The 22,116-nt window shown below is 37.5% G+C and overlaps 1 protein-coding gene across 1 annotated transcript in view; it reads right to left on the reverse strand.

Moving 5' to 3' along the window:
* Window positions 1-309: 309 nt before the first annotated feature.
* Window positions 310-22,116, reverse strand: part of ADGRL4 (adhesion G protein-coupled receptor L4) — a 103,373-nt gene continuing 81,566 nt past the window's right edge. The window contains exons 13-16 of the mRNA XM_026700223.2: window positions 21,245-21,311; window positions 7,042-7,133; window positions 5,332-5,500; window positions 310-2,539 (exon numbers count right to left, since the gene is read on the reverse strand). Coding sequence (XP_026556008.2) covers window positions 2,477-2,539; window positions 5,332-5,500; window positions 7,042-7,133; window positions 21,245-21,311 — 391 coding nt within the window. The 3' untranslated portion in view covers window positions 310-2,476. The remainder of the gene's footprint in view (window positions 2,540-5,331; window positions 5,501-7,041; window positions 7,134-21,244; window positions 21,312-22,116) is intronic.

Raw genomic sequence — 22,116 nt, forward strand, 5'->3', positions numbered from 1 at the left:
TAAAGAAAAAGAAAACATCAAGGACAGGCTTTTGTTGCTTGTACCTTTGAGCTTCACCACCTAGTTGCATTTCCAATTCAGCTGAGATTTGGATTAGAAAAAGATTGAGAACTATTTTTATGTAATTTGTTTCTTTACATCAAATACTGATTTTAGGGGACCTCTTCAACCAGCTGCTGTTGTTCCTTGACATTGCTGGTGTTTTGCTCAAAGTATCCCCAGACCTCCCCACCATCCCAGAGATTTGAGAGTCTTTGAAATTACAAATAGAACGGTGGAGGAGGTAAAATTACTATGACAACACTCAAGTTCTTGTTAACATAGATTTGATTTATTATTTTATAGATGCTCTGGCATTTGGAAAACAGCAACATTCTCTTTGATATTCTTAATTGAAAGGATTTATTTAAACCAATAAGCAGATTTACACTTATATCTAGGCATACATGTTCATTTCTCATTTATTCAGTCCTCTGAATTTGTTTCTCACTGTGGCCTACCAGATACATTCTGCATTTCTGGAAAGCCTCTTATTTGTAGGTTTCACGTGCATGCACACTCTTTGAAATTAGTTTTCCAATGATCATACTGGCCTGAAGAGGTTTTGCTGGAAGCAAATGTTGTTATACACAATACAGTTTTCACATATACAGCAAGATAAACAGCAACATATACAGAACTGCAGTCAGAAAGAGGCACATCTGTAACTGCATATGGCATTTGGCTTGGGCACCATGCCCTGGCATGACCAGTTACATTCCCCTAGCATATACTAAAGGTCACCTGGGCTGGGAAGATCCAGGGCATGCTTTGGGCAGCATCAAATTAGTCCTGCCTAATGTGATCCAGTTGTTTGAGACTATCAACATTACTTTGGTAAAGGAATTGTAATGGCCTTCTTCGTTTCAGAAAAACAAATTGCATTGTCTCCATCATCTGATTCAATTTATTAAAACAAACTGTGACTACCATGTTGGATGTTGGGGTGGGAAGACATTAATGTCATGCATTCTTGCAGTAATCTCTCTCCCTCTCTGTCTCTGTCTTTGTCTCTCTTTCATTCTCTCCCTCCCTCCCTCCCTCCCACACTCTCTCTCTCTCTGTGTATGCGTTGTGTTTGTATGCAATTGGGTGAAACTTTCAAAGGGTCATGTTGATCCTTCTATGGGACATGGTTTCCATAAAGTTTTAAGGAGAGATTACTTTGTCACACCACTACGCTTTGTAAACTTGCCCTTTCAAATGCTTTCCATACTGGTGATCTACTCAAGTTTTATAACATTGCCCTAATGCAGGGGTCTTCAAACTTGACAGCTTTAAGTCTTGTGGACTTCAACTCCCAGAATTCTTCCTCCAGTCATGTTAGCTCAGGAATTCTGGGAGTTGAAGTCCACAAGTCTTAAACTTGCCAAGTTTGAAGACCCTTGCCCTAATGCATATTTTAAGGCAGTACTTCATTAGAAAAGCTTTTCTTTAAATACACATCTCTGTCAAACATAAGGAGTCCCCACCTTTTCTTTGCTATGCAGATACTGTAGGTTGTTTTGAGTAAAACGTTTGAGAATAATGAATACTGGTAGGCTATGTATTACTATTGACCATGCCATGTCAGAAAACTCCACTAGCAGATCATTGACTTAAAAGAACTGTGTGGGGCAGATTTCCTTTATATTTTTATCCCTGTATGGATAGACACAAAGAATCTCCCTCCACTCCCAAGTGGACAAGGAATGATTAGTATGCACCACCATTTTATAGGACAGGTGTTTTTTCCAACCTTAGCAACTTTAAGACAGGTGGACTTCAATTCCCAGAATTTCTTAGTCAACATGGCTGGCTGAGGAATTCTGCGAGTTGAAGTCCACCCATCTTACAATTGTCACAACTGAAAGATCCTCAACTAATAAAAGTCTGCAAACTTTCCATAAACATTCAGCTAACAAAATTGCCTTCTCCTTATGACCAAAACTAAAGAACTGCACACACTGCTATTTTCTTAACTTGGCTCCTTTCAAAGCAGGATAGGATATTTTGACCCAGGTAAAGCCTTTTTTAAACACTGTAATGGGTTGTATTCTCTTTAAATAGCAATAAGTGAAATTATTTCATTTCCCAGCATTAGATATGAAACGAAGAGTCAATTTGCCAACAACAACAAAAAGCTTTATACCTTGGATTCATTTTTCCCTCTTTCAAGCTTTAGCTGTTTGCCCTAAAGAGTCCTGGGCGTCTTTAGAAGCCTTATTTGTTACACAATAAACCAGTCTGTCTTGTACAGATATGCAGTTTTGTATACAATATAGTGTGCCTGAATGCACATTTAAGTACAATACCTATACCAGAGAGAAAATAATTGATTTAAGAGAGATGACAGCTCAGTAGCTCATTTCATACTTTCACAATTTAGCAATTTTTCCGAAAGCCTCTCGTTTTCTGTTTCCTTCCACAGTGCTGCTCATCTTGGCTTTCCATCAATTTACCTCAAGCATCTAAAACAGCAAGGTACATTTCTGAACAGCCTGGAGTATTCATCCTGGATCTGAAATGAAAAGATAGCATGAGCACCTTGGCTTACTAACAGGTAAATATATGTGTTTTAACCCTCGTCTACCAAATGTGGCCTATTTTGGCAATTCTTGACTCACTTTTAAGTATGGGGCACCAAACTAAATCAGACTCCCAACATTGCTATAATGCATTTAATGTGTCCATTTCCAACTCTCTCTAGTTTGGATTATATTTTTCTTTAGATCTTACTCAAATCTGAACCAGGTATTTAAGGCCAGCATGATATTGCTCTGGAGAACAGCTATTTGTTTGTTTGTTTATTTATTTATGCATAAACTTTCCAACTGATTTCTGGGGACTGTTATGTTTGTAAGAAATTATTAGTCACTTGATCCCAAACATGTTGTGGGTTTCTCCATATCTGGTGAATATGAGCCATGGTGGCACAATGGTTAGAGTGCATTACTACAGGCTACCTCTGCTGGCTGCCTAATTTGGCAGTTCAAATCTCACCAGGCTCAAGGTTGATTCAGCCTTCCATCCTTCCCAGGTGGGTAAAATGAGGACCCATACTATTGGGGGCAATATGGTGACTCTGTAAACCACTTAGGACTGTAAAGCACTGTAAAGCGGTATATAAATCTAAGTGCTATTGCTATTGCTGTTCTACATTCCTGGTAATTCCTGGTGAATATTTTTTTGAAATTATCAATTTGGAAACTTAATTTTACAGCCCTGCTTAATGTTTTTTTTCCAAGTATTAAACATGATTCCTTCTTTCTTTAAATTGTGACCCTTTTGCACTTGTGCAAATAAACAAAAAACAATCTTCTTCATCATTCTATCAATGAGTCAGTTAATCTACTTCATCCTTGTTACTTTGTGATGTGCCCCTATCTTTCTATAAAATGGAAGTGGATACCTAACTCCTGTATCCTAAATCCTAGAATAAGTTCAGAGAATGGGTGTTGTTTTGACAAGGGGCTACAAACGAAGGGCCCTTTCTCAAGGCTTCCAAACAGAGGCAACAGTTGCCTTGTTAACTATTTCAGAAAGATATAACTATATAAGCATGTCTTCCAAAAACTTTTGCCCTTCACTGCAAAGGCACCCTGCAGACTTTTCTGTTCCAGTTTTAATGCATGCTTTCTACTTTCTGTTAATAGATTCCTTGATGTCTGGATCAACTGCGGTGTCTCATCTGAGATAAGATGTGTTCAGTAATTCTCCCAACTGTCAAGGGAAAGAAAGTGGGGATGAAGGGACTCTTTAGACTGCACCACCTTATGAGAAAACTATTCAACATGTTTCTGGAAGACTGGACAGTCTGCAAGAATGTCTTACCTGGATTAGTCATGCAGGTGGGGGTAGAAGATGATTGCTAAAGAGATGTTGCAATCCTGTTTCCTTTTGTTTGTGAGAGTATAGGGAAAGAAGCATCAGGGGGATGGGTTCTTAGAGCCTCTCAGATAGAAACCATGGAACTGGAGAACTGACAGCATCAGACCTGCTCTCTTATTTTCTTCCCACTTCTTCTCTTGCCATGAGTGGTAGGAAAAATGGTGGGAGAAAATGGCACTTCTGGTGCAACTTTTCCAATCCAAAGAAGTAACGATTGCATAGTATTAGAAAACTGACAGCAAAAGACTTGCTCAGACTTCTCCCTGCTGGTGTTGCTAGGGTGGTAAGGGGAGAAGTAGAGAGGCAAGAGGGAAAGAATCACTCTGATGCCATGTAACTAATTCCTAGAGTGGTCATTTAATGACAGTTCAACACCATGGGCCTTCTCTTCCAGTAATTGTTACCCAAAGAGGCTTTCCCCACTCTTTTTCCTTTTCCTTATTTTTTCTTGTGTCAAGACAGAAAAGGAATAGCACAAATTAAACCAGGGTACTGTCTTACCATGGGCTGCAGCTCAACATTTGCAGTCTGGATATACATTAATTTTTCTAAAGAGAGATTGAGGCAACTGAGTCTGTTTCACCTTCAGAAAAGGCGACCGAATGGATATGCCAGCACTTTTCAAGTATCTAAAGAGGCTGCAAATATGTTCTCTATCATATATTATAAATTATGAAATAAGGGCCTTAAGTAATAGATGGGCAGACTTTGGTTGAATGTTAGGCAAAACTTCCTATAAGGAAGAACAGTTTGATAATAACACAGTTACTTATGAATATGACAGGATATATATTTCGTTGGGATCTTTTAATTTAGATTACTGCACTGAGCAGATCATCCAGCACAAGATATTGAAAACCATATAAATGATGAAATATATGAAACATAATTTCCAGTATTGCCCTTATTCTGTGGGTGGTGGACCAGTGCAGTGCAGATATCAGAGAAGTTTTATTTACTAGTTTGGTTTGCAGTTTGAGTACCAAGATTACTACTTGGAAAATGCAAGTAATAGTTTCCGAGAAGGTTCTTTTACTGAGACTGGGTCTTGGGTGACTAATCATTCAATCAAACTTTCCAAGAGCCAATTTTATTCAAGCTCTTCTGAAACAGCTCTGGTTTTCAAGTAGCTGCTATTTAAAGGAAGGAAGGAAGGAAGGAATGAAGGAGGGAGCGAGGGAGGAAGGGAGGGAGATGAAGGAAGGCACAGAGAGAGTGACTAAGTAAGCAAGCAAGTAAGTAATATATTGACAGAATGACAGAGAGGGAGGAGGGAGGAATATATTGGCAGAAAGACAGGGAAAGAGGGAGGAAGGGAGGGACTGAAGGAAGGATGGAAGGAAGGAGAAGAACATTTTAAGGATAATTTTGTATAAATGTACCTCATGGTCTATTTACATGTATATTGAAAAAAAACCTTACTTTTCGTGACAGCACACAAAGAAATATAAAGATGAACAGTCCCTGAAATGCATTGAAAATTGTGAAAAGATATGCCGTAGCCACTGATCCCTGGATGACATGGAGCACACCAAAAATCCACGTAGCCCCCAGGAGAAAAAGGAGAGAAAGTGCCCCTCGTGCACAGGATCTAGGGAGAAGGGAAAGAAGAGCTGTTAGCCCTGCTTCTCTTCCTAGTTCCTTCCCTTAAATGTGAGTCACTGACAAACCCTTGCATTCTGCATTGCAGTGACATGGTTTCTGCTTTAGGGTGTGCTGCAGTACCGTGGCTGGAATAAAGTTCCTATTTTGTTTTCTGAGCAGTCACCAACAAAAGTGGAAATGCTGATGGCTTTTAAACACTGGCTGTCTTAATCTTCAAATCTGTTTTCTCTAGTGTGCTGCAGAACCATATGATTTGATTTTAAATCTACTGTTGGTGCAATTCCCCAAGGTAAAACATATGTCTGTTATGAAGTATACCCACTAAGAAACCTTGGGGGGAAAAAAATGTATGGTATGCTCTGAGGTCAGCAAATGTGCCAGGCATCAGAGGGAACTTTTGGGCTGTTTTCTCTGTTTCAGCCTCAGAGATAGTGCTTAGTTTGTTCAAAAGACAGACTTTCCCCTTATTCTGAAACCATTTTGCTTTCCCAATGCAAAGGAAGTTTAAATTGTTGCAGGGTCAAGATATTGACTCCCAAGCAGCTCATAGATTGGTTCCCTGAGATTATTTCTCTCTTCATATGCTAACACATTCGAATATAAATTACTCCAGCTTTGGTCATGAGCTAGGACAAATTACACAGTGTGCTTTTGCAAATGGACTCGGTCATTAATTTTCTCTTTCATTTGCAGCTCACTGGTTTTGAACTTCCTTTGCAGAAAGTTGTTTCCCCCTCCCTCCCCCTCCCTCCCTCCCTCTCTCTCTCTCTCACACACACACACATCTCCCACCCCCGCATCGTCTCTCTTTTCATGCTGCTTCCTTAGATTTGTACAGTATAACCATTTGACTCCATTAGGCTTGGCACTCTGTGAGAGCTGATCAGATGGAGAATGTGAGCAAAGTGATCAATCAAAGAGCTGCTAAATCCTAACTATAAATCTAGTGCAATGACTTGAAACAACACGAATGTTTCCAAGCAACAAAAACAGTAAGTTGCTTTCAATGGTCCCTATAGCACATTCCAGCTTTTCCAGCACAAATGCTTTTCAAGGGCTCTATAAATCAGTTTTAAAGAAAGCAGATTGATGGAAAAATCATAGCATCCCAAAAACAATAAAAAATAAACCCTGGTGAAGGAATTAAAAAAAAAAGGAACACCTATTTCTATAATCTCTCTGGAAATGGAATGAAACATCAAAAGCCCTTCCGGGAGTTTAGAACAAGAGAGTTAAGCATATCTTTGGCTCCCTTTACTAAAGGATTTGGATTCTTATCCAATATTAAAACTTTAATCTGGGTTTTAAGAGTAAGATGGTCATATTAGCTAGACTTAATCTCAGGTTTGGTTTCTTTCCCATATATAATATTTGTTGTTAAAAAAAATACGCCCAAAACTTTAACTCTAAATGATGATGTGGAGCAGGGGTGTCAAACTCACATTGTTACAGCAGCATCACATGACATATTGGGATTTTTTTCCCCCTTCACTTAAACCGGGCGTGGGAGTGGCCAGTGACTCTTACCTGACATTTTCATAGCAGCTAACTTCTGGCTTTAGCATAGCTGTTTGACGAAATACTTTATAGATAATTACTCCAAATGCCATCCAATTCACCTTGAGAAATATAGATTGACATTTTAGTTTAGAAAGAAAAGCTTTCCCAGTACACATTTACAGTATTTTCATATTTTAAAAAACCAATTAAATAAGTCCATTTGATGTATTAATGAGGAAGAAAAGCCACTTTATAAAGCAGTAGTAAAGCAATTTGCACTTATGCAAATTCAGAATTATAACTCTTTTTTTTTTTTCATTTCAGCTTTATTAGTTTCCTTACAATTAAAATAGGAACAGGAAACATATAAAACTGATTAGTGTGGTATATAGAAATTTTATTTATAATTAACTAAACATCACAAAGTAGTAAATGACATGCATAGTGGAAAAATAAAGTAAAATTGAAAAAACAAACAAAAAGAACCTGAAAGGGGAAGAAATATTGTATTTTGCCAACTTTTGCATAGTACTGAAACAGTATTTACATCCTGAAAAATATTTACATTTTTATTTAAAATATGTCCTTCAATTAAGAACATTTACCCAATAACGTCCAAATATCACCTTAGGTGCTAGAAATATCACAATACTTCTGTTGTAATTGGGATGAAGTTCTTGCCAAAATTTCAAGGGAGCCAAGTGATAAATCTTAATAGCACATATTTAATATATTTTTTATTCTAATATATTGCATTACTGACATTAGCAAATAAGTCAAGTGATATAGTTTAAAATCAGGAAAATAGAAACCACTATAATGAAACAGAATGGTAATTCAATGTATTTTCCAAAGCAGTCTTTACATGTTTTATAAATTAACTGGTAAGGTTATTTGGAGAACAGAAATTCATCCTAAATTTAACTATAAAATGCAAATATTTATCTCGTGTTTTAATCCAAACCAAATTAGACAAAGATCAATCTAAAATATTCTGCTTTCCCCTTATTGCCAGAAATACAACACTAATAGCAGGATGTTTTTATAGAAACTTTGAGTACAGAACATAGAAGCATATGAGAATTTCACAATAAATTTACATTAAAAGATTTTGTGTCAATCTGGCAATAGCTTCATCAAACAATGTAGTAAAAGAAACAGAAAAACAAATGAATATTGTTTCCCTAAGTTTGAAAATATTAAACTAATTGGTTAGAAATGTTATATTTGTTTCACTAACAACAAGTAAGAGAGAAATATAAAACTTCAGCATACAGTGAATAACAGTATCTCATATCAGACATATGGGGTAACAGTATCCCATATGAGACAGGAAGAGCTTCTTCTCTAACAATAATTCTTGGGCTATTCTGCAACTATTCCTATCAAATAAACTACCTGGAAATGAGGTTACATTTGTTTCTCCTTATGAAGTCACAATGGCTATTTCCAGTTATAGGAAAGGGAAAGAATCAACTTTTTCTGTTTTCCAAAGCTGGACGCTTCATAGGAACATATCAAGACCAAAGGTCTTGGAAGCTCTTCAGCAAAGACCATTTTCTGAAAATTATCCTACAGTACAGAGGTGATATTCAGCAGGTTCTGACCAATTCTGGAGAACTGGTAGCGGAAATTTTGAGTAGTTTGAGGAACTGACAGATACCACCTCTGCCTGGAGATTTTACAGTATCCTTCCCCTGCCACACCCACCAAACCACGCCCACAGAACCAGTAGTCAAAAAATTTGAATCCCACCACTGCTGCAATAGCTAGAAAAATAACATTGATCCCTTTTCTTCTTCATGCTACAAATGATGTTGCAGCCTGTGCAGCAGTTATTATGGAGAGCAATATGAGAATCTACATGCAGTCTATTCTGTTTCATGAAATACACATATGCACAATATCACATACCAAAGCAAAATTAAGACCAGTTTAAGGACCTAAACTAAGGACTATCTGTCTAGAGAGGTGGGAGGACTTTCACAGGGGTGGGATTCTACCGGTTCCGGTGAATCCCTTGCTCCGAAGATCAGATGGCAGTGAACCGGTTCACTGTGACAAGCATGTGGGCCCGCCTGCCCGCCTCTGCTCTTTCCTGTGCTTTATTGCCTTTTGTTAGAGCACAGCTGATTTGCTAGCAGAGCGGTTTGCCGTGCCTCAGCTGTTTTATTCACAGGGATTGCAGTAGAAGGTAAGTATTAGTGCTTTTTTAAACACTGAGCACACACGTGCAAAAAAAGCACGCAATCACCAAACTGGTTGTTATACTGGTGGAATCCCACCCCTGGACTTTCCCCATCTGGAATGCTTTAATTTAGTGCCTTGCTCTTGAACATGGAGTTGGCCTCGATCATTGCTCCCAGCTCTATTATTTAAATTAGCTATGTTCTCCTTTGTTTTGGATTTTAATTTAATCCGAAAGGAACTTGCTTTGGTCATATCTTTGAGGTAAATATTATGGGCCACTCTGTGACATTTTAAAATTGAATGCGTATCATGAATTATACATATCCCTTCACATTGGCGGGATTCTACCAGCAGGATTCTACCGTGCTGAGGCAGCTGGGAAATATATTTCATCATCTTTTAGGTTTTGGCTTCTGGGTGGAGATCAGAGGTGGTATTCAGCAGGTTCTGACCAGTTCTGGAGAACCGGTAGCGGAAATGTTGAGCAGTTCGGAGTACAGGCAAATGCCACCTCTGACTGGAGATTTTACAGTATCCTTCCCATGCCACGCCCACCAGCCATGCACACAGAACCAGTAGTAAAAAAAATTGAATCTGGTGGAGATCATAATGGACTAATATACTTCTGCACTGCAGAGACAATGCTGAGCTAAAGATTGGCAGCCAGGACTTGAACTCTGACTGATGGATCTTCTTTGAGACAAGGAGGAAGTTGTGGGATCAATCATTTGAGTTCTGGATGGTAGTTCCACATGAAGAAATCTACCCAATCCTAGGGGATTTGTGGGTAATTTACAAGTACAGCTCTAGCAACTGAGGATGAAAGCATCACACTCACAGCCTTTGACAGATTGGAAGGAGTATTTAACATTTAAGCAACAGAGATACCTACGTAATTCAGTCCAGAAGGCGAGAGATTTTTATGAAACAAACAGAAAAGTTTAAATGATGCTGTCAGTTAATGCAAAAGGGAAAGCCATTGCTCCTTGATGCTGTTTCCACCATTAGACTAGTCCTATTCAGGTTACACTTTCAATCCTGATATGGGATTCATCCATTTGAAAATTCATGGTGCAGGGTCTCCAGTCAGGCATTCAAAAGAGCATCAATAGGTTCACAGTGGTGTATTTGTGCGGATGCAATTTATCCTATTAATGATTTTTGGCATACTGAATTTCTAATATAAAGATCTAATATAAAGCAGCTAAAAGAAGATTATTTAGATCATGGAAATGACACCCATCAATCAATCCCCACATTAACAATTATATTCTCTTGTTTACCTGCAACTTAAATATAAAATCTAAACTGATCACAGTGTACATGAGACTTAAAATTAGAATCTATATTTAGGTTCCACTTTTCATACTTACAGTAGGTAACTATGGATAGATCTCAAAATCAAAACCTTTTAATCCCTTTTTAATGAGATAAAAATTATTCCCTTTTGTTAATGAAAATATCTGGGGTGAGGGACTGGACAGAATATTATGTCAATAGCCCAGACAGTACAGAACTGAAGGGAGATAAGATTATTTCTTGCTGAATAAAAAGATAAGATATCAGACTATCGATTAGTAACTGAATACATAATATAAAGATATAGTAATGTACTAAACTAGTACACACTCTTTATGGGATATTTAAAAAAATGTTAAAAGGATAGGTTGATTTTATTCGTCCTCAATATTCATGATTCTTTTCTGGCTTTTATTGTTCTAAACTCTTCTATTATTTTATTTTGTTTTATTATTTTTTGCAATAATAAAGCACAACAGTCAATCCAATAAGACCGAATATGTATTCTTGAGAGAGGACTCAAAATGGAAGGCCAAGTAATCCTTAGTTTCCAATTTGAACAAAGACTCCTAAGGAAGATGGGCTAGTATAGAAATAGGATAGATATTTAGCATCTCACAGTGCAAGAATTCTTCTTTGCTAGAGTACGGCGGGAAAGGATGGAAAACATTTCATGAACAGAGAATGGATTGCATATAGATTCTCATATATAAAAATCAGAATCCAGATAGTTTCTACTTAAAATATCGAACTTCTTTCCAGTTGTAATTATTATGGCCCCAGAGCGAAGAAGGTCTGCTGTGGGTTTAAATTTGTATTGGTTTATTAAATCTTTCAAACTTCTTGGTCCCTGTGATTTTTTTACCAAGATAAAGCTGTTCATATTTTAGTTTATATTCTTTGGGTTATTTGATTCAGCAGCTTTCAGTGTAAACAACAACAATGAAATAAAGTATCTTTTAAATGAAAAGTTATTGAACGCTACAGTATATAAATAAATCCTCCGGTGTTTTAACTCTGGAGTGCCTGTTTTCAAGTGGCAAGAACAGCAAGTACAAATCATTGTAATTCTGAGTTCCTCTGGAGAGAATCAGAAAGCCACAAGGTATCCTAGTGTGTTAGATTTTGCATTAGGATCCATGACTGAGTTGTAAGACATCCATACAGTTCCATATTGAGCTCACATCTGAGGAATACAAGGTATTTCATCTTCTATTGGCAGTTTGCTTAAGCAGATGGCTTTGAATGCATTTCTTGCCTTATGTTGGCATACAGGAAGAAGAACTGAATTTTGATTTGCCCAGCCAAAGTCTTTGTTGTGAATAATAATAATAATAATAATAATAATAATAATAATAATAATAATAATAATAATAATAATAATAATAATAAGCCCAGAAGCATCTCATCATTCTCTGAAGCCATTTCCCCTAGGCATTAAAAAGAAACAACCACATATATAATATATACAGTATTTCATCAGCTCAGATTCAATAGGATGACAGTTTTTCCTGCCTATTAATAAGGATCAAGGGATTCTGGGTGGGAGTGTATTCAGGCAAGAAATGGTAGAATGTCTTAGGTTGATGAGAAGGCATTGGATCCTATGTCAGTAAGTCAGATAAAGGGTGAAACTGGGAGAGTGAAATACTTAAGTGAGATATAAGTTAGAAAGAAGAGAAATGAATGAAGGGTTAAATAAAATAATGAGAAGTTTAATAAAATACACTATCTTGGAAAAGATAGAATGTTGCATTACAGGAAAAATGAACTAAAGTAGTTTTTTCCCCCTCTAACTTAGTCTCTGCTTAGTTTTCCCTTTCAGTTCACAAATTATCCATATCGAATTCTGCTTTAATCTGCCCATTGATTTTAGGATGGTCTATAGTCTGAGAAATAAAGCAATATTTCAAGCATCTCTACCCCCCCACCCCCAGGTGAGAATGGCTCCCACCCTCCTGACCTTCCACAAGAACGTGAAGACTTAACTCTGATAGTGGCTTGGGGCCCCACTGGAAGAGTATCAAATTGAAGATGTTTGATGGGCCTATAGCATACAGCTCTTCATAGTGCCTTACAGCCCTCTCTAAGCACTTTACAGAATCAGCATATTGCCCACAACAATCTGGGTCCTCATTATATCAACCCCACAAATGGAAGGCTGAGTCAAACTTGAGCCTGGTGAGATTCAAACTGCCAAATTGCAGGCAACTGGCAGCCAGCAGAATTAGCCTGCTCCCCCCCACTTATCCTAATCCTTCCCACTCCATCTTTTAGTGAAAATTTGTAATTTCTATTTTTATTACAGTTAGATATATATGTCTGTATGGTTTTATTGTTTCCACTGTTGTAAGCCACTCAGAGATACCTTGTGGCAAGATGAATTTAATTTAATAAATAAAGAGTAGCTGAGGACTTGGTGGACGGGATAACATTTCTGCTTTTCAGTATAAAACCTGACAACAGATTTATTTATTTATCACATTTCTATATGTCCATCACACTTGCATGGCTCTGGGTGGTTTACAAATAAAATAATAAACACTTACTATCATAGAATGTAAATTTATGTTATCAACATCCTTTATCATTCTTCTATCCCACAGAAATAGCTTATAATTGGATACTTCTAGGTTTTTGCATGTAATATCTCTACTATGCAAGCCGCACAGCATGTCAGTTTGCTTCCAGATCCAATTTAAGGTGTTGGTTGTCACCTTTAAAGCCCTTCATGGCATGGTACCAGGTTGCCTGAAGAGTTGTCTTGTCTCAATTATTTTGACCTGTCCTCCCTAGTCAAGCAGTGGATCCCATCAATTAAAGCACTTTGATTGGCAGGACCTAGGAAAGGGCCTCCTCTTCTGTTGCCCCTGCCCTTGCTTGGAACATCTTATCCCCACAGTCCCCACACTTCTTTTCCAGAAGAATGCGAAGACCTGGCTCTGCCAATAACATGGTGGTCTAAGAGTATTATGCAACAGTGGGGGTGGCTGGTGGCTTGAAAACCCTCCCTCCTTGTTAACCTTGTGAATGTTTAAACTTTGATTCTGTCAGGGATGAATGTCCAGACCCACACCTGTAGAGTTCATACTAATCACTTTATTGTTCTGTGCCAGTTTCACAGGAAACTTCCCAGGCTGGTGGCTTGTTCCTGAAAAAGACTAGATAAATCCAACTTCATCCCCAAAAAGGGAGGGGGAGTTCAGACCTGGTCCCCTTCTGTTTATGTAGGAACTCCAGCTAAGTCCTCATCTGATTCCTCCTCCTGAATGGTATGGCTGCTTTCCAACAGATTCTGACTTTTAACTTGAACATTCTAACCTTGCTTTTAATTTTATGTCTAATTTTTATTAATTTAGTCCAGAGGTGGTATTCAGCAGGTTCTGACCAGTTTTGGAGAACTGATAGCGGAAATTTTGTATAGTTCGGAGAACCAGTAAATACCACCTCTGACTGGCCCTGCCCCCATCTATTGCTGATGGCAGTTTTATTTCAACCATGGCTTCAGTTGCCACAGTTTTAAACCAATTACTGCAGTTGTTAAGTACATTCACAGGGTCATTACGTGAATCTGGCTTCCCACATTGACTTTACTTGTCAGAAGCCAGCTGGGAAGGTTACAAATGGTGATTACATGACCAGTGCAACTGTCATAATGCATGGCAGTTGCCAAGTGCCCGTATTTTGATCACCTAACTATGGACATGCTGCAAAAGTCGTAAGTGTGAAAAATAGTCACTTTTTTCAGTGCTCTTGTAATGGACACTAAATGGATGGTTGTATGTTGAGGACTAAGAGGCCAACATTTACAAAAATCTGTTAATGCGTACGATTTGGGTGTGTGTGTGGCTCAAGGTCAGAAGGCACAGTTTTCTCATATAAGACGTTAAATTTTCACATATTTCAACTTGGAGTTCTAGGTAGCAATTCTCAGACTTACCTGCTTAAATTAGATAGGCACTGCCTTGTTGGTCAGTACAAGCTATAATACTTGTTCACCCCCCACCCCCACCATAGGCGTTCAAATTAGGACTTGCAACCAGATATGTAGGTTGAGCTTTGCAACTTTGTGACTCATGAGTGTACTATTTCATTCAGTTTAATGGCTTACTTTCAAATGCATTATTAAAGCAAGTATAACAGTATAACAGACTCAGAAGGGACCTTACAGGGCTTCTAGTCCAATCCTCTGTTCAACCAGGAAACCCTATACCATTTCGGACAAATGGTTGTTCTATCTCTTCTTAAAAACCTACAGTTTTGAAGCACCTACAGCTCCTGGAGACAAGTCATTCCACTGATTACCAGTTATTGTTCTTACTGTCAGGAAATTTCCCCCTTGTTCTGTGTTGGTTCTAATTTTGATTCGTTTCCATCCATTGCTTCATGGCCTGCCTTAACTTCTTAAAAGTCTTATGGTTACTGAGATGAAGTATGCACATTTACAACTGTACGCCATTGTTAAGAGTTGCAGGGATGGTACATGGCTGACAAGGCTGGAAAAGGGTGAGGTAAGAACCTCCATGTCTATTGCCACCCTGTTTGCTACTACAGTAGACCGGAAAGATGACACCAGTTTAGTAACTGGTGGCCTGACAAACAAAGGGATGGCTTCTTCATTCTGCTGTAGCTCTAAGGCAGGCACTCATAACTCTAGCTGAAATTTTATGTTTACAATACTTTATTGTTGGTACAATGTATGCATAGCTAAACAGGTTAAGTACTCATTTTTCAATTCTCCCATTCTTATTATTTCTACATGCCTCACAAAACAGGTTGTATACCTCCCTTGTGGAGGTAGGGGGAAAGAAAGGCATATACATTAGCAAAAGTAAAGTACAATTGCTTATATCAGATGCTAGCTAAATAATTCTTTAAACAGCATAATTTAGGTGCAACTGAAGAATTCAAGCAGTAATTATTCTGATCATGAGCATATTCAAAGGGTGGAAAAGAAAAATGTGACTCCTCTCCAAATGTCCCCAGTAATAAAATAATATTGAAAGCTGTATGTTATAGAAGTGAAATACATAAGCATGAGACTTTTATGGCAGTCTTTCTGTAAAGAAAAGAAACAACCTTGGAAAGAGATAATTCTGAAGATTTTGACATACCATTTCTTAGTCTGTTCAGCATTTTATATTCAACACTTCAGAAATAAAACTTCCCATTCATCCCTTTTTCACTAACCTAGACTCTCACTCAATAATTGATGAAACTATCTATATGCTGATGTTAAATTTCAGTAAAGCAGAGAGAAGCTAAGTTATCTCCTGCTGTTTTTAAAGTCACGTTCTTTCTTTCTCTCATTTTTTTAAAAAAATCTATTTAGATATGTTTCCTTAAAAATATCTGATGTCACTATACAGACATCATTCTTCCCATGACCCTTATTATCAATGTTAGAAATAATAAGCTAGAATTCTGAAGTGCAGTCTTGCGTGAAGAGAGAAAGATTTTTGTCTTCTGGCTAATGGCTGGTGAAATGAGGCTGCTTTGGGGCTGCTTCCATCAGGGTAGAAGATACTTAAATTGATAACTATGCAGTGGTTTAAGCCAGTCAATAAAAATGTATGCCATATTAATTGCTTGAAATTGCCCGCAAGCTGTCAGTCAACAAAGAAAGTATGTCTGCTGTCTTATTTGTCTCATTATCATCTCCCAGATGGATACACCTGCCCAAATGCTTTAGCTATTTGTTCTAGTTTGACACAACTGGAAAAATGTTTAAGAACAACAACAGGAAGATGCTGATGGCAGAGATGAGATAGAAGACTAAGTGGGAAAGAACAATCTTAAAGTGGCACATCCATTCTTTTAAATTAAAGTGGACTGAATTTACACTCAAACCTGATGAAAGAAAAAAAATGCCTATTTTCTGAAAATCCACCTCTGGGGAAATATGCATACTGAAAAGTATATGTGAGGGAAATTTGCAGCCAGAATTAGAACACAATGCATATTTTTAGAAAAAATTGTACATTTATCACCCGAGGATTTGGGTATTTGTGTTTATTCATCTTGGGAATGAGAATGAGGATATTCTTTATTGGTCAAGTGTGATTGGACACATGAGGAATTTGTCTCTGATGTATAAGCTGTCAGTGTACATACAAACAACAAAGTGATAAATCATAAGATACCAATAGGAGAAGGTAATAGGAAAGATGAAAAGGACAATAGCAATTCAACCCTACTAGAATAGAATAACAGAATTGGAAGAGATCTTCTAGTCCAGCTACCTGCCTAGGCAGGAAACCCTACACCATTTCCGACAAATGGTTATCCAACATCTTTTGAAAAACTTCCACTGTTGGAGCATTCACAACTTCTGGAGGCAAGTTGTTCCATCAATTAATTGTTCTAACCATCAGGAAATTTCTTCTTAGTTCTAGGTTGCTTCACTACTTGATTAGTTTCCACCCATTGCTTCTTGTCCTGCTCTCATGTATTTTGAAGAATAACTTGACTCTCTCTTCTTTGTTGCAACCTCTGAGATATCAGAACACTGCTATTATGTCACCCCAGTCCTTCTTTTCATTAAACTAAACATACCCAATTTGAGCAACTGTTTTTTTTACATTTTAGCTTCTAGTCCCCTAATCATCTTTGTTGCTCTTCTCTGCACTCCTTTTAGAGCCTGAGAATATATGAGTAAATATCCTTAGCCATAAGACAATGCTTTGGGAATTAGGTGTTTAGCAGAGAGATGGTATGGGGGGAAAAACTTGTCTTTGTGTCTAGGTGTTTTGGCCGCAATGCCCTGTAGTGGCATCCTGAGGGGAGCAGTTTTTATGCCCAGATCCTCCTCCAGATGGCAGCCTTGTTGAAATGTTCTCTCGTAGTTTTTTATCTTTGTATGATACATGGTGTACAAAATTTTAGCTGGGGTGGCTACTGAGGTATATATGTTTATGTTTCTTCACTCTTGGCCAGAGAAATAGAGAGGGATTTATTTACATTCTTACCAATTTTTATATCCAATTATCAGTCACTCTGAGCAGCTTAGTATACTGTATTCCATAAGGAAGGGTTAAAAAATTACACATAAAGATCTCTCTCAACTAAACCCTCAGTTCCATACCAGGCACCATAAAACTGACTCAATTCGAAAACAAAATATCTCATTACAAAAAGGGAATACATGATATTTCTGTCCCCAAGTCCTGCTGGAGAAACTAGATTTCCACAAACTTTCTAAGATAGGTTGGGGCCTTCTCCAGCACAATGTTTTCCAAAAAATCCAATCCTTTCCACCTTGATGATAATCTGTTGATTCACTTTCCCCCCCCAGCGTTGGTGAATTTAATATTGAAAAAGGTTAGGTACCAATGTTTCAGAAAGGAAAGACTGGATCTGCTGGAACTAAGCAATTCTTGGGGGCCCTTGTCATGATTTCTAATGACTTGTCTCCCAGTGATTTCATGGAAGCTTTCATTTCCAGCCTCCCCAAAGCAGCCTGGGAGGAGGTAAATATTGCAGAACTTCCGACTTCCCAATGCTTCATAAATTTCTTCTCATGTAGGGCTGCTTTGCCAATCTCTTTCCTGTTCAGGAGTGGTTACAGTGGTTGAATACTGTATCACAGCATAGAAGTTGGCAGGCTTAGCTTAACCTTTTTATATTGCTTGTAGCCATAATTACGTTCACCCAGTGGTGGGATTCAAATTGTTTTACCACCAGTTCGGTGGGTGTGACTTGTTGGGCATGGCTTGGTGGGTGTGCTTTGCCTAATGCCGGCATGCAGCTTTCCTCATACTAGCTGAGATCTGCAGTGCCGATCAACTGAGAAGATAATGAACAGAAAAGCATGGGGGCAGGTAGGAGGGCTGATCCTGTGCTTTTCTCTTCTTTTTCTTCTCACCTGATTGTTCAGGATTTTTTTTCCTCCTCTCAGCTGATCCTCAGCTTTTTTTTTTACTGCCGGTTCCATACCACCACTGTTTTCACCCCTTCCTGCAGGCAGCTTTTCTCTATTTCCCTAAAGCTTATGCTGAAGTCATTATTTTATTTTAAAACTATATACTACAGTTGCAAACTCCCTGCCAAACTGAGTTTTGATCTAACCTGAAATATAGTCTCGGAATTATTGATAGTACAATAAAGGCTGCAAAGAGAAGCAAGTTGGGGAAATTATCTTTGGCACGCAGCTTGTTTTACAAAGGTTTAAAGTATTTCTTCCTCTTTGCGTGCTCACGCTAACCCAAGTGTGTGTGTGTGTGTGTGTGTGTGTGTGTGTGTGTGTGTGTGTGTGTGTGTATTTCTCACCAGGAAAATAATAATTAAAACGTTGATGGGATCAATTATTCCACAGGCATATACTTCAGAATTCTAATAGTACTTCAGGCACTAATGAATAAATATTTCAGGAAAGCGAGCACTGTTTAAACACTTGGAAGGGAACAAGTGTATACTGATGAATGTTGAAGTGAGTCTCTTTTTAAAACCAGATCTGTAATATTAAAAATGATTCATCTGCTTAAAACAAAGTGTGATATTGTAAATAAGCCTTATAAATCTGCAGGGTCGCTATAATCTTAATAAAGTATATGAAACTCCCAAAGCATATTATGATTTGCTCTAACTCATTAATTATCTCCCATCCTTTACCCCTTTACTTATAAAGAAATATCTGAAAAAGCCTAGCAACAGCCTCCCCCCCCAAAGGATATTTAAAACATTATGGATTCCAAGTATTAAATGGTTCATTTTACCATCCTAATAAAAATCAGGATATTTCTCAACAGTTACATCACTGTGCTATATTGTCATCTTCTTATGTAAAAGGAAATATTTTTTTAAAAAAGTATTCTGATTACACGGTGGACATATTCCTCTCAATGGAAAAAAATCATATTTCTCTTCAGGGATGGATGACCTAACTAGAAATGTTTATGAAATTATTACCTTCTTTACATTAACTTGCAGCTCAAAGTTAGTAGAGAGGTCATATCAAATTGATATGAGTGTTTTCTCTAGATCAAGTATTCACAGATATCACTGTTCCTAAGATTATTTCTATATTTGTTAATATACTTCCTGGTTGTGGAATATTGTATTAGCAGAGCAATATTTTTCTACCATTCCAATGCTGAAGATAACGATGCCACATTGAAAAGTCAGATAGATTAGTTATGTTGGTAAACCAGACAGATTAGTTCTGTTCTCCAACAAACAGCAAAACTGCAACTAAGAAAATGTGTTTTTCTTTAAAAAATGGCTGTACATAAGAACAGTGCCTTACAAATGCCAGTGGGCTGTGCAGCCTATTTGGGAAAATTGTGAAGAAAAACCTGAAACTAATTTAACAGGGAAAAATGAATTCTTACAAAGTATCAGTTTTAAGACTCATTGAAATCTTATTTCACATTTTTTCCAATATTGCATACATCTCCCTTTTTCAATAGCTTCTTAGCAAAAGCCACACCTAGAAATGAAAAAGGTCATGCAATGTATTGGAACAAAATTGTAAACATTTGGATAGTATTGCTAGAATAGACTTTTTCATGGACTTGTCTGAAAATATGCAGGCTTGTTTGGCTTGAATATAAATCCACTGGTCAATGGGATTAATAGGGTCTGTCTTTTATTCAGGTCATGAATCATATGGACACCTGGAAAAAGCAGGGGTAGTATTGCTTTAAGGCTTTTGCCTAAATGAGGTTATTTGGAATAGTTATCCATAGCTCATGCAGATTTTCCTCAAAGTTAAATTCCCCTTTATAACTGCACCAAACTGAAAAAAATGTCTTTGCTGGTAACACTGCCCAAGTGAAGAAATTATAAGTGTGCAATTTGGATTGGTCTAGATCAGGATAAAGCATTTTATCTGCTTCACCACAATTTCATAATATGAAAAAGATTATTTTCATACTTACATTTTTCGACACCAACCTGGCAATAGATTTATGCTTATTGTATTTTGTGCTAACCATGTAAATATATCTTAAATGAAAATTTTATCAGCAAATGAGGACCAGGAGTTATTTATATCACTGACCTAACAGTCCAAAATTTCTAACTTGATCTAAATTAAGATTTACATGTTTAATTTCCTGGCACTTTGGAAGCATCAAATATTTCCAAAAGATCAAGTCTGAAAACAATTCCAAGAGGAATTAAAAAGTCTCCTTCCATCTGAAATATAGGCTATCAATTCTCAACTTGCCTGTCTGTGTGAAATAGCAGGTTCTTGTCTCTGATGTTGCAATTTTGTTTAAAATAGCCTTGATGATGGCAGGGTACACGAGAATGAAAAAAAAATCAAAAAGATGACAGCCTAATCTTCAAAGATGACCGATCACAGATAAAAGATTAAGTCACTCAGCATTTGAAATACCAGATTATCTGTCTCCTGGCATCGTGTCTGTATACCTCTCCTGCTGAGTTCTGCCAAGATACAACTGACATGTAAAGATGCTACATCTTACACAACTGAATTGCTATAGAGAATTTTGTTGCCTCCAGCCATTGGGTTAAAAGAAACAAATCCCCAACTGAAATATTTAACTAATCAAACATATGTTTTTGAGACAGGCAAAGCACTTAGACGTACAAGAGGTAAATATATTTTAGAGCCAGTTATATAAAAGCCTTTAAAATAGTTCATTTTGCCATATCTAAGCACTCACAGATGGCCTATCAATGGGTTAGTAATGATTACACACCTTTTGTTATTATTACTATTTTATGTATTCCCGTTTTTAAAAAAAAATAAATATGGGAAGAAAAGCATACTTACAAGGATTATTAGACATGCTGGTCCTATAAAACTCCATATAAAGTTATTCTTTGTGCTGAGCCAACATCTGTAAGGTAAATAGGAAGAAATATTTTGAACTACATTTACGGATTAAACCTTCTTGGCCTAGTATTGAGAGCCGAAGCCTTACTTTTTTGGTATTCTTATTTCTGGACCAAAGTTATTTACTCTGTTGTTCCTGGGGCTACAGGCAACCCATTTTTTGTTGTAGATGTGTACAGTGTTTCAAAGTTGTGCTTCATTTCAAGAGAGGTTTGAGAGAAGCATACCTTCAAACCTGTTTGGCAAAGCAATGTACATTCATTTAAAAGGGGAGGTGAAGCTATGTTGTTTCATTTTACATTGTTTGAAGCCCTGGTCAGGCAGACAGCTACTGGATAGGCCAGAAAAAGCTTTAGAGAGAGTCACTGTATCCTCCAAATTCTAGAACTGATGAAAGAGATGATAAGGCAGAAAGGCTATGGGAGGTACCTGAACAAGGAGCATTGTGTTACCTCCATAGTGACATGACATGCCAATAGCCAGTTTTGTGTGTGTTTTAGGTACTGGTCTAGAAGCCAGGAGACTGTGAGTTCTAGTCTTGTCTTAGGCATGAAACAGGCTGGCTGACCTTGGGCCAGTGACTCTCTCTCAGTCCAATCCATCTCATACAGTTATTGTGGAAAAAAAATAGGAGGAGAAAGGAGTATTAGGTGTGTTCACTTCCTTAAGTTACCTATAAAGTACTAAAGGTGGGATAAAAATTTAATAAACAAATAAATGGCTCAAAGAACCTTGCTGACACCTAATTGGACCACCTTGAATTGGTCTTGTTCCTGGTTAGAAGATATAGTGTTGCCTTAAAGATGGAT

Source organism: Pseudonaja textilis, chromosome 3 (assembly GCF_049901715.1).
Source record: "Pseudonaja textilis isolate UNSWEBS1 chromosome 3, rPseTex1.2, whole genome shotgun sequence".
Taxonomy (NCBI): Eukaryota; Metazoa; Chordata; class Lepidosauria; order Squamata; family Elapidae; genus Pseudonaja; species Pseudonaja textilis.